The following is a 20,438-nucleotide window of genomic DNA, read 5'->3' as shown; positions in this document are numbered from 1 at the left end:
TCAGCTTTCATGTCTGTAAACTTGGCTCTGCTGCTCCTCCCATTTCAAATCATGCAGATGAAGAAACCACAGTTCAAACAGTGTGACTTCTCCAAGGCCACAAGACTAGAAGGTGGCAGAGCTGGAATCTAAATCTAGAGTTTCTTTCTGACCTAGTGTCACTGCCACTGACAACCTGGTTTAAGAAAACCCTAGAGGTTAGAGGAAGCCCTAGTTTCCTAATTTGCCTTTGGCCTAGCTGTGTGGCTTGCCTGTCCTCATCCAAAAAGCATTTTCCTACCTTATTGTCCAATTTTCTCAACAGTGCAAACCAGGAGAGCTACTCTCAAAAGCAGATCCATCCATTTGTCTTTGAGCTCTTAAAAATGCCGAGTGTCCTGTCAGGTGGTAAACAACAACTCAAGAGCAGGCTCCAGGCAGAGTGCTTGGTGCATAGTAGGCACTCAATACTTACCAGGTGTTGATTTGGAGAAATGGTTTGCAAAAAGCTACTTCCTACTAAAAAAGTGAGACTCCTGGGCTCATTCTCTAGCAAGGTGTGTGACCATGGCTGGTCATTTAGCCTCCCTGTACCTCAGTTTCTTCTTCTAAAGATTGCATTGGGCCAGACACCGTGGTTCATGCCTGTAATCCCAGCATTTTAGGAGGCCGAGGTGGACGGATCACCTGAGGTCAGGAGTTCAAGACAACATGGTGAAACCCTGTCTCTACTAAAAATACAAAAATTAGCCAAGCATGGTGGAGCACGCCTGTAATCCCCACTACTAGGGAGGCTGAGGCAGGAGAATCACTTGAAGCCGGGAGACAGAGGTTGAATTGAGCCGAGATCACATCACTGCACTCCAGCCTGGGCGACAGAGTGAGACTCTGTCTCAAAAAAAATAAAAATAAAAAAATAAAGATTGCATTGATGTTTCTCCCCTGGCTGTGTTCTCACATTGCATGAAACAACAGTGCCTTCTAGTGGAGAAAAAGGTTAGTTGTTTTGTGGGTTGTGCCATGATTTCCAGCTTGAAAGATTCATAAACCATGCTCATAGATGAGTCACCCATGAAAAGCAGGTGAGCTACAGCTTACCATTAGGCCTCAGAATAGCCCTAAAAAATCTGAGTGGAAAATGTGTTTTTACAGGAGGTTGTACCACCAATCACAAATACACACCAATACACATCACTATCAACTCTCCTTTACACATCTTTCACAATCACATCAAGAAAATCTTAAAGCTTTCTTCAAGATCCAGGAAGGACTTGATTTATATAGCAGATGGCATGTGGGCTTTGGAATGCAACAGACCTGTGCTGAAATTCCAGGCCCATCACTAAATGTTCTCACAAAAGTTATCTTTATACCTCATTTTCCTCAATTATGAAATAAGTTTAGTAATACCTCCCTGCTAGGTTTATGAATATTAAATGTTGCCCAGCTCATGGCGAGGGGCTTTGGGGTCAGTGCAAACATTGTTAGTTTTGTTTTTATTAATATCTCCTTTTTATCTGTGCAAAGCCAAAATCAAAGGAAAAAGTGTCACCTGGGGGTCTAAGGTATTAGGGCCACACCAGCAGAGCAGTGTTTTCAGATGAGGCAAAGATGTGCATGTTTGCGCATGGAAGAGAAGATCGCTTTCCATGGGCCAGCTCCAACCGAGGCCTGAACCAGCCTTTCTCTCCCATACAACTAGTGCTTATGCAGCAAAGGTCATGGTTTACGGTGGGTGGGAGAGACACGGGGGAGTTACGGAAACAGTAAGACTGTTATTTGCAATGGTTCAAGCAGGAGACTTGAGCCCCACAGCAATGGAATTGGAGGAGAGGGAACAGATCAGAGCGTTCTTTGGGAAGCAAAAATCATAGAGTCCTGGTAATTACTTGGATCTCAAGTGTCTCAAGACAGACACTAAGTCACCTTTGATGCCCCACAGGTTTGGCGTTTGGGTAACTGGGCAGGTGAGGATCTTCACAGAGATGGTAAACTCAGGAAGAGGAGCAGATTTGAGTGGAAAGACCCTAAGTTCCCTTTTGGACATGTTGACATAGGTGCCTAAGGGCTTCTAGGTGGTGGTGTCTACCAGGCATCTGAACGTGTACACATTTGGGATTCAAGAGATAGCAATGGCCAATAGTCACTGCAGAAAATGAGACAGTCAGTGAAGGGGATGAGCCTTGATGGGCAGAGGAAACAGCCACCATTTCCGTTCTACAAAATAGCTTTCTTATCTGGAAAGGATTCTACAAAAACTTTCCTGAGAACAGTGGGTAGAATCTTGAACTCAGGAGTCTTAGAGATCATCTAATCCAAACTTCATTTTGCGGATGAAGAAACTGGGGGCCAAGATGCCCCACAGTCCTTCTCCAGGGTCCCACAGCCAGTACTGCCAGGACCAGCCTCAGGTCTCCCATGCACCCCTTTCTCCACACTGAGGGTCTCCATCTGTACTGCCTCCTTCCAGCTCTTCCCCCCCTTGGCTGGGATGGGCTGGGGTGAGGAAGGGTGAAGGAATGACCAGAAGGGAAAGGAGGAACAGGAACAGGCACAGCAGAGGTGGTGGAGTGAGGAGAAGAGAGCAAGACTCAGCCAGGTCTGTGCACATGGCTCCCACACACTACTGAGGGCCAAGAGCTGACAGAAGGATCCTTCCCAGAAACCACCTCCTCCTGCTTGGCCATCCTCACAGATGCCGAGGGCAGCACTGTTCTCCAAGAAAGGGCTTAGGCCAGTGCCCCTGCAACTTAGTTTTCTAGCATTCCCCTAACACAATTACCATTAGCACAATTGATCAAATCATCACAGGTCTATGATATATTTTTATAAACACAATTAAACACTACTCTTAATCAGATGAATAGAGTTCTTAAAAATTGGCTCACATATCTAGCAGAATACAGCAGGATTCAGCATTAATAAGATTCCTATTTTTCACTTTTAGAGTTGTTAATGTTGAGAAACTTTGTTCAGATAAGTAAGTTGGTGAGACTGAAAGGAGTTTTGTTATAGCAGTGTCACTTAGTACTTGAGCTTCTAAGGTAAAGGTCAAAAGTGTTCTGTCAGGAGGGAGAGCATTAGGACAAATACCTAAGGCATGCGGGGCTTAAAACCTAGATGATGGGTTGATAGGTGCAGCAGACCACCGTGGCACATGTATACCCATGCAACAGACCTACACATTCTGCACATGTAACCCAGAACTTAAAGTAAAATAAAATAAATTGTTAAAAAGAAAAAAGTGTTCTGTCATTGGAAATTACTTTGTATGGTCTATCAGCTGAGAACTTGATTAAGCTCATCTCGGAGGTTAAAGGCAAAGGATTAGAAACCACTAAGTTTGCAAAACGATTTTTCACATGGCCTTTTACTTAACACCTAAACCAAGATTTCAATTCGTCTTCTGTTTGGCATCCCCAAGGTTTTTTACACACCAGGCCACACCCCATGGTAAGAGCAGGAAGGGTGAAGAGCTGGCCTTTCTTTTGTAAAATGGAAAAGGGCGATTGCAAAACAGGAGGTGGGAAAGAAAGCCTGTTCCCCAGGCCTGCACCAAGGTAGCTCAATTCTAGTAAGGAGTAATACAAAAGAAAAGAGTAATAGAAACTGAGTCACTTAAAACGATCATTGTTTGTATAACCCCTGGGAAATTCTCCAAAGTGTGTACCTCTGAGGCAGGGCAGGGACTAGTGAGATGAGTGAGGCATTCACCTGGGGCACAAAATTTAAGGGGATACCAAAACTCAGTAAGCAAGAGAAATAATATTTGAATGCAAATTTTTTAAAAATCAGAATTAATGTTCACAAAATGGTGAACAAAATGTCAAAATTTTAAGTAAAGACAAGATTGAAGGACAGGTATACTCAATTCGAAGTACGCAGATCTCAGCAGCCCAGATGTAAGCACATGGGTGGTAGATGAAAGATGGGTGATGATACTCTTGCCCATACTGCCACCTGCTGCTGGAAGTGGAAAATGACGACTGTCTTCCCAAAGAGCGTCACAGCAGTCGACCAGGTTCCACACTCACACGCAGAGGCATGGGTGCCCTCTTGTGGGCAGCCACCCAGTTCAGGAACTTTAAAAAAACCCTGTTCAGCCGTGCCCGGTGGCTCATGCCTGTAATCCCGGCACTTTGGGAGGCCGCGGCCGGCGGATCATGAGGTCAGGAGATAGAGACCATCCTGGCTAACACGGTGAAACCCCGTCTCTACTAAAAATACAAAAAATTAGCAGGGCGTGGTGGCAGGCGCCTGTAGTCCCAGCTACTCGGGAGGCTGAGGCAGGAGAATGGCGTGAACCCAGGAGGCGGAGCTTGCAGTGAGCCGAGATCGTGCCACTGCACTCCAGCCTGGGCGAGAGAGGGAGACTCCGTCTCAAAAAACAAAAAACAAACAAAAAAAAAAACAGAACAAAACAAAACAAAACAAAACCCTGTTCACCTATATCCCGCTAGGAAGCTGAGTGGGGGATGAAAAGAATCCAAGACTCGGAGTTACAAGATGTAGATTTCAGTCTAAGCTTTGCCTCTCGCTTGCTGAGGGGTCTGGAACATACCACATCACTCTTCTGAAGCAGTTTCTGGGCTTATGCCAACGGATCTCATCACCTCCTCCAACAATTGTTGAAACTGTTGAATTTCAAGAGGTGCTTTCTGTGATGATGAGGAACAGGCTGCCTGGCATGAAGTACGTACATAATTCTCTGTAAGCTGCCTCCCCCAACCACCCCATCTCCATCGATCAAATCAAACTATCATCCACTTATTATTACTGAAGGCGAGACACACTAGAAGACAACCAGAGAGAAAAAGTTACTGCAGAAGCCCAGACAGTGGAGCACTGGTGGTGGCTGAAGGATAAGGAAGACTCCCCCAGGAGGGGTCACTAGAGCCAGGCCCACGATGGCTGGGTGGGCCAGGTCAGGCCAAGAGCTGGCCAACAGCCTCTGAGGACCACTGGGCCACTTCTCTGATGTTTTGTTTCAGTGACGTTCTGGCCACACGAAGCAAGCATTGCAGTGGTGGTGGAAAGGCCAAGGCCTTTGGAAACAGCCCTGGGTTAAATCCCGGCTCTGCTACTTACCAGCTTCAGGACCAGTGGAAGTCCCCAAACCTCCCTGAGTTTCAACTCACTTTGCTTATTTTAAATGGTGATAATAGCACAGCTTGTCCTGGGTGGATCAGGTGAAATAAGACAACGTATTTAAAATGCCTGCGCCTGGACCCCCGAGCAGCTTTCTGTGAAGAGTGGGAAGGAAAAGGACGCACGAGTCGGGCAGTGCTGGCCGTCGTATTTGGCTCCCGGGATGTCCTGAGGAAGAAGGGGAATGCCCATCTCCCCTGTGGGCAGGCCCAGCTCCCCACTCCCCGCCGACCCCATAGCAAGACTCAGCATGTCAGTGCCTCCCAGAAATAGATCTACAGCAGGAGAGGTCAGCGGTGGGGGCATCCCCCTAGAAATGGGGCGGGGGGTGGGGGCGATGCTGGATTCCAACAGATGGAAACGATTCTACAAAGAGAAGCCTGGAGCTTTGAATAGAGCTGTAACGTAAATAAAATATCGTGTCAGTGTTAGTTTCCTGGCTTTGGTAACTGTGCTGTGCTTAGCAGCAGACCGGGGCGTTTTCATCTCCCTATTCTTTCCCTCCTTCCTCTCCTCAGTTCTCCGTTCATTCCCACCCTCCTGTGGCACGAAGCGCGTGTGCTCAGCTCGCCCTCCACCTCCTCCCTTCTCGCCTACTTCATCACGGAGGGAGCTTTCGAACCGGCTCCTGGGACCTCCTCCCCGCCCCGCGGACACAGCACAGACTGCAGCGCCTCTCCTCTCCGCGAAGCTGCACCAACTTTATTTGCAAAAAGAGGCTCCAAGCGCACGGAGGGGATGGGGGCTGCAAGGTCTCCACCCTCCTCCCGGCCTCCCGCGGCCCCTGCCCTCCTCCAGGCCCCCCACGGCCCCCGCCCCGCCGGCTACACGATCCCGAACTGGCAGATGTAGGGCAGCTGATCGCGGCAGCGCTTGTCGAACCACTTGCCGTTGGCCGCGCCTGACAGGACCGCGCAGTTCTCGGTCTTGCCGCCGTCGGGTTGGGCGGTGATCTCAGTCTCCCAGTTCTTGTAGGCGATGCGGGCGCCGGTCATGTCCACCCAGCTGCCCTCGGCCGCCATGTCGTTGAGGCCCAGCCAGATCTCGGCCTCGTTGCCCACGCTCTGGCGCAGGTACTCATACAGGGCGTCGTTCTCTGAGCCAGTCTGAGGGGTGCCCAGGGTGCCCCCGCGCGAGATGCAGTCCTCGCTGGCCTCGTGGAAGGTCTTCGTCTGGGTGAAGGCCAGAAAGCATTTCATGTGCACCTTGGTCCCCTTCAGGCAGACTGGGAGTGGGGAGAAATGGCTGTCACCGAAAGTCCCCCTGTTCCCCAGGCAAAGAGCCAACCGCCCAGGCCAAGCCCACCGTCCTCCATCCCCTCCCGTTTATCCCATCAGTCCTGACAGCCCCTAGACCCAGGCAAAAGGGGTCCTGATGGTTCATGCACTTTGAGGACCTGGCTGTGGTGGCCACTGCCGTACAGATCCAGATCCCCACTCAGGAGGGCTTGGTGCTCCCGCGGCTGGGAGAAAAGGCAGCCCTTGTGCTACAGAAGCACCCAGCCCCAGCTGACACCCCTTCCCAGGCCTCCACCTCAGTCATTTCTGGCCTTTACCCACCCTATCTCCTTGGGTCACAGAGGCTGGCCTTGTGCCTGCACTGCAGCTCAGCTCTCCCTCTGCCCACTTCCTCTTCCCCCGGCCCCTACATGTGTGGCTCCTAGGGCTCACCCTAACAAATTAGCTCTGTCTCAGAGTCAGCTTCCCAGGGAGCCCAGCCACAGCCACCTGCTCTGGTTCTTCTTCCTCCATGCCCCTCCCTAAGATCAAGCAGCTTGCAGGGCCAGGGCAGCTGCCCACCTACAGCCTAGGCCACACTTCATGTACCCAGGGCCCCAAATCCCTACCCAAACAGCCCAAGCAAGCTTCCAGGGCCTGCCAAGTGCCTTTTGCAGGGTCAGTTCTCCCGAGGGCTGGTAGGGTGGGGCTGGGAGAATAGAGCTGAGACTGCAAGAGAGAAGACAGGAAGTGCTGGGCACAGGCTGTGGTCAGAGGCCGGCGATCAGGCAAGGGACTCTGAGGTGTCCACAAATTCTCAGTTTGAGCCTGGCCCCAAAGGTTGTGATGAAAGCACATATTTGGTCAAGTTAGGAGGATAGAATCTATTTTTGTTTTGCAGTTTGCATTTTCAGCTTGATTTCTAGCTGAAATATCTAGACATACTCTGATTTCTCTTGAGATCGTATAAATCGTTCACCTTTTACTAAAGATTTCTGTGGAAAGGAATAACTTGACAGACAGGTGTATGTCTGCATTTGTCCTCTTGCTGGTGACCCCACCACTTTGGGGGATGTCTGCACTCCCCTCTATCCATTCCCACTCAGTTACTTCCATTTCACTCAACAAATATCAATGGACAGCATCCCAGTGTCCCCATGGGCATCTGACACCACAACCGACTTTAAACATGGGGCCTGAAGCATTACAGAGGTGTCTACCCACAGACTCTGCCCCAAGTCAGCTGTCCTACCTCATGCTATCCTGCAGCTTAGCCAAGCGGCCTTCATTGCCTTTCCTTCCTGCTGGGAACACTGACGTGCTACCTAGACTTTTGTTGGGGATGAAGGATTCACTGCCCTGGCTGCCAGGAATGCTGCAGGAAGACAGTCCTCAGCTTTCAGCCTCCTGCAGGGACTGCCTCAGCAGAAGACAGCCATCTCTTCCAAGTCCGTGCCCCTCCCTAGAGCAGCCTACACCCAAGACTGACCCATAAGCCCTCTTGCCCCGACTCAGGACAGTGCTGAAGGGTCATCCCGTCATCAGGGCTCCCTGAAGTCAGCTGAGGCTTTTGTGGCACCACAGTACAGCTCGACTTCTCCCTCTGCCCACTTCTGCTTCCTTCCATCCCTTCCCTAGCACAGGGGTTGATCCTGAGGGTATCTCCTGATAAGTCTCCTGTGGGTTAAACTCCATCTCAGAGTTGCTTCCCAGGACCCTCATCTGAACCTCCCTCCAACACATAGGTAGTCCTCAGTCAATGCTACTTCTCGTGATACTATCATTGCTGCCAACATTTTGTTGCTCTGGTCTGTCTATTCATGATCCTGTCGATTTATGCTAGTCCTCCACACCTCTGCTCCTGCCCTGCCATCTGCTTGGAATCAACCCTCTTTATCTTCTCTGATTCCTACACAGCTTTCAAGGGCTCAAGTGATTCCATGAGTATATTGAGGTTCCCAGGGAGCAGGGCCCTGGCTGGGTCACCTCTGCCTCCTTGTGCCTGGCAGAGATGTACCAGGTGGGAACCTCCCATGTGTGTGCTGGTTGGAGGAGGGAAAGGTTGCCCCCTGATTCCTTCAACTCTTTGGTTAGGTCAACAGAGCTCTGCAATGCTTTGGGTGGGTTTATTGACAAGGTGATCTTTGGGTTGTGAGGACAATGAACAGGAGAAGGCCCCAAGAAGCCCAGCAGCTTCCTAGAAATCAGCAGACATGGGGGCCTTCATATGTCATGCTTTGGGCCTCCATATGTCATGAACTTTTTTCAGGGAGGTCCCCACCTCATCACCTCACCCCAGGTGGCAATTGATGCCTGGGTTACATTGACTTTGCACAGCACAGAGCTTAGACATGAGAGAGACCTTAGAGTTTACCCTGCCTACCTTACAGATGAGGAAACTGAGGCTCAGAGTGGCACTGGGCTCATTCTAAACATACCCGCTGTGCCAGGCACTGTTGCCTCCAAATCCCTTCTCTCTTGTCCACCTCCACTATAGAGGCTGGAAAAGCTACATTCTTGCATTCTCAGATGTTCTTAAAGCTGCAGGTGGCCATACGATAGATTTCTTGTCAATGAGATGGAAGTGGAAGACTACTTTCCCTATAAACGAGACAGATGTGGTTGGGCTACTCTTCCTCCTTCTTGCCTTGAATGCACTCATGATGCCTGGAGTTGGGGCAGCCATCTGAAGACCATGAGGTGAAACTTCTGAACAAAAACTTGTAACTACCTACTTGCAGACTTACTTTTTGTTTAAGCCACTGATAGGTTTCCTATTACATGAAGTCAAAAACACCTCTGGAGATGCTCCCTTTCTCAAGCACTCTCTTCCTAGCTGCCATGCCAAGCAAGCTGTCCAAAGTTACATGTTTGTCCTTCCTTCAACAGAGATTGACTGAGTGTTGCTATGTGGCAGGCACTATGCTGGGCAGGGTAGTGGAAGAGACAAGGGCAATGAAAAGCAAACATGGCCCCTGTGTTCTCAGGGCTTACTATAGTCTAGTGGAGGCAGCAGACACAAATCAGGAAATGAGTGTATCATTACAGACTGCAGTCAGTGTGATAAAAGAAAGGACACTGTTCTGGGAGAGCTTATAACTGAGGAGCTGATTGAGATGAGGGATTAGTGACTCCTGAGAAGATAATGCTGGAGGCATTTATTAGGTGGATCTTGGGGGAGCAATTCAGGTTGCCCAAACAGCACATGCAAAGGCCCTGTGGTGGGAGTGCAGAAGGATGGCAGTGTGAATGCTGAAGGAAAGCATATGAGTGGGAGGGAGTGTGTAAAACCACCCGGTGAGAAGGCTGTTGGGGGTTTCTGAGGAGGCAGGCGGGGAAGGGAAGGCCTTGCAGATGGATGGGCCTTGGTCACAAAAGCAACAGGTGAGAGAGTGGCTGTGGACACAGGGTGGTTTATAGATTTGCTGAGGAGTCAAGGTGATTTCCCAGCTGATAACTTGAGGGGCAGCATAGCAGAGCTAAGTGAGGCTCTGCTCCTTTCGGCTGTCACAAGGTCCTTCTCAGTGGAAAATAAGGGTGAGGATGTAGTAACAGGACCACTGCACGGGTGTGCTGTGAATGAGTTAACATGCATCAAGTACTCAAACAGTGCCAGAATGTAGTGGGCTCACATGTAAATAGTATCAGTATTGTGAGTCTGTGTTCTCCATAGAATGGAAGGTGAGGTCACATAAAGGTAGGTAAATCGGAGGTATGTGGAAAATGCAGACGATACGACAGGAACATGGGGAGTGAGAAACAATAGGCTGCCAGGTAGGCTGGCCAGAGGGCATGACCTTACCATGCGCCTGGGCCCTGTTCTTGGTGATTCTGTGCACCCTCCCTCAGCTGGCTAGTGCAGAGCCAGGAACACCAAGGCCCAGCTTGGCACTGGGCAGCCTGCCTCCATTCAACTCTTGCTCTTCCACAAGTCAACTAACCAGCCAGGTGAGTATGAGCCAGGTTCAGGACTATGCCTCAGTTGCTGCTGACACATCTTTAAAATGGAGCTGACATTTCATGGAGCTGACAGCTCATCTTTAAAATAGAGCTGACAAATCCCACCTCAGCAGAGTTATGATTAAGAGAGACAGTGTCAGCAAAGCTGCTGACACACAGGAGTGTGGAGCTCTCTGGGGCTGCAGAGGCCAGCTGAGTGAGGGGCTCCTGGGAGCTTTGCTAGGGTGGGCCACTACCTCTGCCCCATCGAGCACTCCGGGGTCACTTCTGGTGGGCAGTAGTGGATTCTTGTTGGAGAATTTTTTGTCCTCTTGGGACATCCCCACTTCCACACCACCCAGCTGTGGCCAGAGATTTGGCCGTACACATCCAGGTGAGTTTTGCAGACACGTGTCAGGGGATCTCCCCGAGAGAAAGAGGTGGGGCTCCCTGAACCTGGTGCCTTCACCCATAGGCCTGGACTAATGGAGCCAGGATGCTGATGCTGACCGGAGGCGAGAAGCGCATTGCTGGCTGCTGGCCTGGGCCCTTCTCTCAGACGCTCCTGCCCAGAGAGGCTACTGCCTGCACTCACCCGTCTGCAGGGCCTGCTGCTCCTTCAGCAGGGCCACCTCCTGGGCCAGGGTGTCCAGACGGCTCTTGAGCTCCTCAAACATCTTCGTGTTCACAACATCTGAAGCAGGAGGAAATATGTGAGGGTGGGGCAGGGACTGAGCAGGAAGGATCCTACCTTAGCTGCAGAGGGATGAGAGGAAAACACTCCCCTCAACCTTGATATCTTGGGAAACTTTCTCTCTCTCTCTATCCCTGCTGGTGATAGTCTAATTAACCACTTGTGACTTCTGCCAGGGGGCCCATCCTTCACTTGCTCCTGTGCTGCATTTGTTTGGGATTGTTGCTGGGGATCAGATGGGGCTGGAATTAGCAGAGGCAGGGGTGAGGGTGTAGGCACAGGCTTCAGTGATCCCCCACCACCCAGCCACCTTTTCAGCTCCAGGGAAGAACACAGCACAGGAAGCACAGCAGGAGCCCTCAAGAAGCCCCCAGGTTCACTTCCCCAGGCTGGAGGAATGCGACACAGACCAGCAGGCACTCCAGCCTGGGGCACGCATAGGCAGGGCTTGGAGGTGCCACAGACACGGGTGGCCTGGGCGAGCTGCTCAGCCTCTCTGGATTTTGTTCCCTCATGTATGAAGTGGATGATGACAGCCCCACCTCCTAGGACTCTGGAGAAGACTAAGAGAACTGAAGCGCAGAGCTGCCTACCTCAGTGCTTGGCTGAGTGTGTGCCCATCACAGCTACTAATGAGGTGAGGGCAGAAGGAACCCAGGTTTTCCACTCTTACAGAGGAGGCCAGGCTCTGGGCTAGGCCGTTCTACATGTCACCCCATGTGATGCTCATAATCAACCTTATGACACAGGTAACGTGTCATTCTGTACCACCAGCATTTCACCACGAGGAAACCCAGGCTGCCCTAAACCAACTGGCCGAGGATGGCAGAGCCAGCAGCTGGCAGGGCTGGCCTGGAACCCAGGTGCACATGGCTCTGAAGCCATGCTCTTCCCCACTTTCCCCATGGCACACAAACGGATTCCTAACAGGAGCTGTCCTGCTGGCAGCCAGTCATGTAAGAGTCAGCAGGGGAAGGCGGGGAAGCATATTTCTATGTGTGTGTAAGTTGAGGGTGCGGGGAAGCATATTTCTATGTGTGTGTAAGTTTAGAGCTCCTGGGGCGGACCCTGGTCTTTCTGAAACACCAGGGCTTCAGGAAAGGCTGCACTCAGCTTGGGGAAGTGGGTGGGGAAACACTTTAATGGTCCATTTGGCTGTGTCTGCATACATTCCACACTCACAAAGAGTGACATCAGAGCCTTCGTCCACCCATAAGATGCCTTTGCAGAAGAATCACAGGCAAGACACATGATTGCGTATATAGAAATTAGTGATGTAACTTACCAAACTAGAGGAAAAACACCCTGATGAGCAAGGCAAAAAAAGGGAGAGTTTGGGGCTGGCAAACCAGCCTGAGGTCATGTGTGCCTCACACAGAGACTGCCTCCACCAGTTATAGCAGCACTGTACCCAGTCACATGATGTACCAGCGTAGGGTGCCATGTGAGGCTGTGCAAGGGGGCACTGAAGAAGGGCATTCTGCTGAGGGACACATGAAGGCCCATTTGTCTCCTAAGCCTTGCCCTGGCTAGACCGGGTCAGACCAGAAAAAGAGATGCCTTTCTATAATTTGTCAGTTTAGAGGAGGTACCTTTTGTAATTTGCACCAAGGTGCCCATATGTGCAAAGTTTCCTCCAGGGACTGTCCAAGGAACAGGAAGCTACTCTCATTAGGCTCCACCTGAGGAAGCTGTGGGAGTAGGTGTCTCTACGGCCCCGGGCAGAGTCAGGAGGCCTTTGTGCTGGCCCACGCTCTGAGCCTCAGGTTCCCTCTGCGTGGTGTTGGAATGGATGCCCTCCAGGTTCCCCCAGTTCCCTGTTCTAAAGGCCTGTGACTCCTATGAGGCCATCCTTCCCTCCGGAGCTTCCCTGCCAGGTGTGACCATGTGGCCCCACGAACAGATGAGCTCCCAGAAGTACTCTAGGCTCCCCGCTTCTCACCCACCCTGAGGGCCAGGACAAGGACTTAGCATATGCTGGCATTCCCTTCCTTTGCCAGTCCTGCCACTTGCTCTCCCCCTCTTGGCCCTGGCACCAACTGGTCTCCTCTGGCATGACCGTCCCTTCTTTGGACTTTCTCCCGTACTTTTGGGCACCAGCCCTGCAACTAGATTGCCCCTGAGATTCTCATTCCTGGCTGCTCCTAGGAATCCCTGAAGACCTGTGGAAAAGGCAGATGCTAAACTCACCAAGATCCCTAAACCAGCATTTCCAGGGGCGGGGCCCAAGCACCTGAATTCTTAACTTTTATTTTATTTATTGATTTATTTTTGAGATGGAGTCTCACTTACTCTGTCACCCAGGCTGGAGTGCAGTGGTGCAATCTCGGCCCATTGCAACCTCCGCCTCCCAGGTTCAAGCAATTCTCCTGCCTCAGCCTCCTGAGTAGCTGGGACTACACGTGTGCACCATCACACTCAGCTAATTTTTGTATTTTTAGTAGAGACAGGGTTTCACCATGTTGGCCAGACTTGTCTTGAACTCCTGGCCTCAAGCGATCCTCCCACCTTGGCCTCCTAAAGTGCTGAGATTACAGGCTTGAGCCACCACGCCTGGCCAAGGCACCTGGATTCTAATGTATCTCCCAGATGATGTTGATGCCTGAGTGAGAACCACCATGGTTCATGTCTTAAGAGCAGAGACCGTGTTTCTCTGCTGTGTGTCCAGCATATAGACTGGTGCCTACGTGGAGAAGGAACTCTGTAAGTGCCTGCCATGTTGGTGGGCAGGAGACTGCCATGGGTTTCAGCGAGAGGCAGGGCCTGGGTGGCTGCTCCGTTGGCCTGTAGCCCTGGAACTCCAGGGGCCCCTTCTATGGAGACCACATAGGGCCAGGGTTCAAGTGTGACAGCTGGAGAGAACCAAGGCATCACGTGCTCTGACCCTTTTTTTTTTTTAACATGAGTTTAACAAGATTTACATAATTATATTCATACTGAATCTTTGGTAAACTTGAGAAGCTGGCGATGGTGTTCCACATTCAAAAATTCTATGATTTGCCTTTGGAGCTGCATCTTTTACAAAGGCTGTCCCTTGGTGGTGATTTTGGCTAATGCTCGTAGACGTAACTATGCATGGTATTGTCTTCTCTTTTTAAATGAACATTTTGTGGAAGGTAATATACACACATAATTTTTAAAAATCCAAACAGTTCAAAAAGCTGGTTTCTTTCCCAGTTGAGACTGCGCCCAGCCCCTGGTTTTTCTTCCCAGAGGTAATCACTGTTACTCACTCTTGTGGATCCTTCCAGAAAGAACTTATGCACATACAAGTAAAAATGTATTCTTATATAAATCCCTTTTTCAAAGCAAATGTCAGCATCATACTCATTCTCTTTTGAATGTTTCTTTTTTCACTTTGTAAACTGAATCTTGAAGATGATTTTTTTATCAGCAGCCAGATTTGCCCCATTCTTTGTCACAGTGTTGTGAGGCCCCATGGCCCCGATGTCCCTTTATGCACTGCACTAGTTCCTGGCCAGTGGGCAACTGTCCATTTATGAAGAGCCCTGGGAGGGCCTAAGGGAGGCCCCCACAGCCCCTTCTTTCCTTTTCTGTGCCCTTGGTCCTAGCTGCTTGTTTCTCTGCCTCAGTCCCCACCCTCATCCCCTTGGACTCTCTTCTAGCCTCTGCTCCCTGGGGGGGTGACAGCCCCGTCCATTGCCATGACATTCCACTGATGTTGTCTCAACACAGCCTGGGGTGACCTCACTGCAGGCGGGGCTGCAAGGGCAAGTCTTGCTGTAGCCAAAGCAACCGAGGGACACCCCAATCCCCAGAGGCTACAAAGCAGAGCGAAGCTGCTTCTGGTGGACTAGTCTGAGTTACATTTATTTCCTGAAGGCTGTGATATGCTACAGAAATGAGAATTCATTTCTTCTTCTTTTTCTTTTCCCTGTGCATCAAGCAACAAGTGAGGTGCCTTTATATATTTTGTATCATAAAATCTTCATGAGAAGTCTTTGAACAAATACCACTGTCCCCATTTTATAGTTGAGAAAACAGGTTGGAAGACTCCAAAGCCCAGCCTGTGCAGCTCTCCCTGGTAAGGGCTGAGCGCTGCCAGACTCCCAGGCCAAAGGTTTGGTTTCTTTAAAATATTGGGGATGAGGGGAGGAGAGAAGAGCAAAGATCAGTTTGGATGATCTGGAAGGTTCTTCCCAACTCTAAGGGTCAGGGATTCTTATGATTCTGACAACCAACTCTGCTATGAGAGAACTCCCCCAAGCCCCAAAGCCCACTTTATTCAAGTTCCCTAGATGACTCAAAAGGAGGAAAATGAAGGAAAGGAGCATGAGGACACACTAAGGAGAGGGGGACCTGCTCCCTGGAAGATGGCACAGGGCTCTGTCCCCCTCCTTACCTTTCTTGGCATTTACAATCTTCTTGGGCTTCTGGGTTGGTGGCTCGGTTGTGACCTGGGTCAGGAGGGAGAAGAGGCAGAGGAGGTGGTAGGCCCCCCAGAGCTCCATGCTGCTGCGCGGGCGGGGGCTGCTGCTGCCTGCAGTGGGTCTGGGTCCGAACGCAGTGACAGCCACGGCCCAGGCTGCACGTCTTAAGGCAGCAGCCAAAGGACCTCTGTCCAGGAAACCCTCCCCAACTTGGCTGCAGGCGTGCCAAAAAAATAAAACAAACACAAAAGCCTGCAGAAGGATGAAGGCCTGAGGGCCACAGAGCCTCTCTGCCCAGGGAACACCCACGCAGCATCCTGGCCCTGCCTTCTAGAAAGAAGCCCTTATTTCCTAGGATTCTGAGAAACACACAGTGGTTGTCATCACATCTGTGGAGCAGCTACCTTGGGTAGGGGCTGAGGCTGGCTGTTCACTGACATTAACTCACAGAAGCTTCACACCCAAACCACGAGGGAAGCACTGTCCTTTCCCCATTTTACCATTGAGGAAATTGAGGCTCGGTGAGGTTAGGGAATTTGCCCAGGCTACCCAGCTGTCACGGGGTAGCAATGCCCCCTTATAGGGTGCTCTGGGGCTGGCTGTCTGATTGGTTTAGAATATTTGTTATGATTATTTTGTGGCTCTGTCTCCACGTACTTGATGCATTTTTTGGTTAAAAAATCCAAGGGATTCCTTCCCTTCTTGTCTTCCCTTTCTCCTGAGTCCTGTCCTAAAGCCACAAAGTGGGGCATAGCAAAGGTGGCGGAGGGAGAAGCCATCGTGCCCCAGAGGTACCAGAGAGGATGTGGGGAGAATGTGCCCTCAAGGGGTGGACTGGTGTTGGGTGTCAGAGCCCAGCAGGGTGGAGGGAGCATCCTGGGGAAAACAAAGGCCCTGCCTGGAGTGCTGGAGTCCAAGTGAGGCAAGGAGGGGATCCATGTGGGAGAGAGGCTGGTGGCAGAGACGGGAGATTGGTTACACACAGGGATACTGATCAAATAAATCTACTGAAGACAGTGGGAGTTAGGTTTCCTATTGTCAGAGAAGGAAGTTATGTGTATGGAGAGAAAACTGGAATGAATCCTGTGGTGTGGGATTAAAATCGGAATGATCAGTGTACCCTTGTGGCCTTGAATACATAAAGATAAGTCCATATATATAGATGGAAATGTGTGTGTGTCTAGTCCCCACAGTCACTGGGGGGCCTGGAGCAGCCAGCCCCGCATAGCCTGGAGCACTCCTAGCACCTTGAATACTGGCTTCTGAATATGACTTTCCACTAAAGGAACCAGAGCACCTTGGAGAAACGGCTGATTCTAGCACTGGGAAGTAGGAGTGGGGTGCAGAAAATGAGCCCGGAACCTGTTGTTTTGCCAGAAAACAAGGAAGTGCTTAATGAATAATGGGAACATGTCAGTAGGACACAGAGCCAGCTTGAAGGAGCCTTCGGTGGTCAGAATCAGGGACAATTTGAGCACCAACATAGTGACAGTAACAGATGGGAAACCACCAGTGCACACAGATATAAGTAAGTAAGGGAACACATTGAAAGTCTGATGTTCTTCAATGGGATGTTTACATAGCCTCAAAGTATCTGCCCACAAAACACTTATCCATTCCAGAGAGAAAAAGAGCAACTTCATGGTGAAGAAGGCTGGCAGACATCACCTCATCCGTGACCAAAGTAAACATCAACAGGGCCAATAAAAAGCTTGCAGCACCTGGGGGGCTGCAGTGAGAATGTGCCATCACTCCATAGGACTCAGGCCAGAGAGACATCAGACAATCCCAAATGGAGGAGCATTCTGCAAAATGACTGCCAGTAATTTTCAAAGCTCCTGGCTGAGGAAGTGTTTCAGGCTGAAGGAGACTGAAGACACAGAACTAAATGCAATATGTGATTCTGGACTGGACCCTCCATTCTCAAGGATGCAATTGGGACAACCAGAGAAATCTGATGGGGTCTGAGGAGCACATGGCAGTGATGTGTTGTCACATGCTGCATCATGACAGTTCAGTCAACAACAGGCCACATATATGATATGCTTCCAAAAGATTATAATGGGGCAGAAAAATTCCTAACACCTAGTGATGTCATAAAGGGTTGTAAAGTCATAGCGCAACTCATTATTCCCAAGTTTGTGGTGATGCTGGTGTAAACAAACTTACTGCCAGTCATATCGAAGTACAGCATATAAGGTTATGTTAGCACATAATACTTGATTTTGTTAGTCCGTTTTCACACTACTCTAAAGAACTGCCCAAGACTGGGTAATTTAGAAAGGAAAGAGGTTTAATTGATTTACAGTTCCACACGGCTGGGGAGGCCTCAGGAAATTTACAATTGTGGCAGAAGGTGAAGGGGAAACAAACACCTTCTTCGCAAGGAGGCAGGAGGTAGAATGAATGCAGGAGGAACTGCCAAACACTTATAAAACCATAAGATCTCGTGAGAACTCACTATCACAAGGACAGCATGGGGGAAACCACCCCCATCGTTCAATGACCTCCACCTGGTCTCTCCCTTGACATATGGGGATTATGAGGATTACAATTCAAGATAAGAATTTGGGTGAGAACACAGTCAAACCATATCATTCTGCCCCACATGATTGTGCTTTGAAATGTGAGGGCATGAGATTTGGGAGGGGCCGGGGTGGAATGATATGGCTTGGCTGTGTCCCCACCCAAAATCTCACCTTGAATTGTAATCCTCATAATCCCCATGTGTCATGGGAGAGACCAGGTGGAGGTCATTGAACCATGGGGGCAAGTTTCTCCCATGCTGTTCTCGTGATAGTGAGTCTCATGAGATCTGATGGTTTTATAAGCATCTGGCATTTCCCCTGCTTGTACTCACTCTGTCCTGCTGCCATGTGAAGAAGGTGTCTGCTTCTCCTTTGCCTTCCACCATGATTATTAGTTTCCTGAGGCCTCCCCAGCCATGCAGAACTGTGAGTCAATTAAACCTCTTTCCTTTCTAAATTACCCATTCTTGGGCAGTTCTTTATAGCAGTGCGAGAACGAACTAATACAATAATAAATGACCATGTCACTGGTTTATGTATTTACTGTGCTATACTTTTTATCATTATTTTAGAGTGTACTCCTTCTACTTATTTTAAAAAAAAAGTTAACTGTGAAACAGCCTAAGGTGGGTCCATCAGGAGGTTTTCCAGAAGAAGGCACTGTTATCATAGGATATGATAGCTCCATGTGTGTGACTGTCCCTGAAGACCTCCCACTGAGACAAGAGGTGGAGGTGGAAGACAGTGACACTGATAATCCTGACCCTGTGTAGGCATGGGCTAATGTGCGTTTGTGTCTTAGTTTTTAACAAAAAGTTTAAAAAGTAAAAAAAGTAATAATAACTAGAAAAAGCCTATAGAATAAGGATACAGAGAAAATAATTTTGTACAACTGTTCAATGTGTTTGTGTTTTAAGCTAAATGTTATAAAAGTCAAAAAGTTAAATGAGTTCAAAAGTTTACAAAGTAAAAAAAGTTATGGTAAGCTCAGGTTAATTTATTATTAAAAAAGAAAACCATTTTTTAAAAAATGTAATGCAGCTTATGTGTGCAGTGTTTTATAGAGTCTAGAGTAGTGTACAGTAATGTCCACGTTCACTCACCACTCACTGACTCACTCAGAGCAACTTCCAGTCCTGCAAGCTCCATTCATGGTAAGTGCCCTATACCAGTGTACCATTTTCTTTATCTTTTATATTAGGAGTCCCCAACCTCCAGGCTATGGACCAGTACTGGTCCACAGTACTGGTCCGTGGCCTGTTAGCAACTAGGCCCATCAGCAGGAGGTGAGTGGTGGGTAGGCGAGCATTACCACCTGAGCTCTGCCTCCTGTCAGGTCAGCAGCAGCATTACATTCTCATGGGAGCACAAGCCCTATTGTGAACTGTGCATGAGAAGGTCTAGGTTGCACACTCCTTATGAGAATCTAACGCCCAATGATCTGAGGTGGAACAGTTTCATCCTGAAACCATCACCCCAACCCCGCATCCGTGGGAAAATTGTCTTCCATGAAACCAGTCCCTGGTGCCAAAAAGGTTGGGGACTGCTGTTTTATACCATATTTTTACTCCACTTTTTCTATGTTGAGATACACAAATACTTACCATTATGTTACAACTGCCTACAGTATTCAGTGCAGTCACGTGCTGTACAGGTTTGTAGCCTAGGAGCAACACACCATACCCGAGAGCCTAGGTGTGTAGTAGGCTATGCCACCTAGGTTTGTGTAAGTACACTCTGTCATGGTAGCACAACGATGAAGTCGCCTGACAATGCATTTCTCAGAGCGTATTCCCACTGTTAAGCAACGCATGACGGTATCCCTGTTATGGTCCTACTTGATGGTGTGCTGTCATTACGTAGGAGAGTGTCTTTGTCTGCAGGAAACACACATACTGAAGTATTAGACAGCGATATGGTACTGTGTTGACAACTTACATAGTTCAGGGGGAGAATGTTCTTTGTACTGTCGTTGCAAATTTTCTGTGAGTTTGAGATTCTTCCAAAAGAAAATACAACACTATGTACTTCAGGCTTTTCCCTGCCTTCCAGGGACCCCACCTTCCCCTAGCTGACTTAGGGAGGGATCTCTTATGTAGGCCAGGGAAGCAGGAGGCCAGCTGGGCTGGCCCAGTGCACAGTAGTCCTGCCAAGGGTGGGGGCCCTGAGCAGGGAGCAGAGCATTTGCATGGCCCCTCAACGACACTGGGCTCCACCTCTCACATTCTCAGAGTGGGAAGGGTTTTATATTCACAGCTGGGCCCTCGGGAGACAATTTGGAGCCTGATGATTACATAACCTAAAAGGGGCCTTGCTCCTGGAACTCTGGGTGGGTGGCAGATGGTAAAAGAAAATTAATATTTTTATTAACTGCTTTGCTTTCTTAGTTTTCTCACCTTGGCCCAACTCTATCTTGGCCCTTCAGTGGTAGGAAAATGAACGAAGTATGCTTTCTAAACATGAGGCAACCAGAGGCCCCATGTTTTCCAGGGCGGGCTGATGGTTGAAGCTATGGGGACTGTGGTGGCGTCTCACAGGGCAC

General features: G+C 49.5%; 1 protein-coding gene, 1 long non-coding RNA gene and 1 pseudogene across 4 annotated transcripts; 2 read left to right on the top strand and 1 right to left on the bottom strand.

Moving 5' to 3' along the window:
- Positions 1 to 5,804: 5,804 nt before the first annotated feature.
- On the bottom strand, positions 5,805 to 15,609 carry CLEC3B (C-type lectin domain family 3 member B). 3 transcript variants are annotated; one of them, XM_004033982.4, is made up of 3 exons: positions 15,341 to 15,609; positions 10,879 to 10,977; positions 5,805 to 6,352 (listed from the first exon to the last, which is right to left on the bottom strand). In XM_004033982.4, the coding sequence occupies exons 1-3, from the start codon at positions 15,447 to 15,449 to the stop codon at positions 5,952 to 5,954; spliced, it is 609 nt and encodes a 202-aa protein (XP_004034030.1). In that variant the 5' UTR covers positions 15,450 to 15,609; the 3' UTR covers positions 5,805 to 5,951. The 3 variants fall into 3 exon arrangements, with proteins under 3 accessions (XP_004034030.1, XP_018879354.1, XP_055239629.2); XM_019023809.3 differs by lacking the exon at positions 15,341 to 15,609 and adding an exon at positions 11,571 to 11,711; XM_055383654.2 differs by lacking the exons at positions 10,879 to 10,977; positions 15,341 to 15,609 and adding an exon at positions 6,974 to 7,217.
- Positions 7,286 to 7,417, top strand: LOC115934078 (uncharacterized; annotated as a pseudogene).
- On the top strand, positions 11,754 to 17,483 carry LOC129532743 (uncharacterized). The gene is made up of 3 exons (XR_008678651.2): positions 11,754 to 11,933; positions 16,746 to 16,896; positions 16,991 to 17,483. It is a non-coding gene; the product is annotated as an uncharacterized lncRNA (long non-coding RNA).
- The last annotated feature ends 2,955 nt before the right edge of the window (positions 17,484 to 20,438 follow it).

Source organism: Gorilla gorilla, chromosome 2 (genome assembly GCF_029281585.2).
Source record: "Gorilla gorilla gorilla isolate KB3781 chromosome 2, NHGRI_mGorGor1-v2.1_pri, whole genome shotgun sequence".
Lineage (NCBI taxonomy): Eukaryota > Metazoa > Chordata > Mammalia > Primates > Hominidae > Gorilla > Gorilla gorilla.
This window is presented reverse-complemented; position numbering and strand designations above follow the sequence as displayed.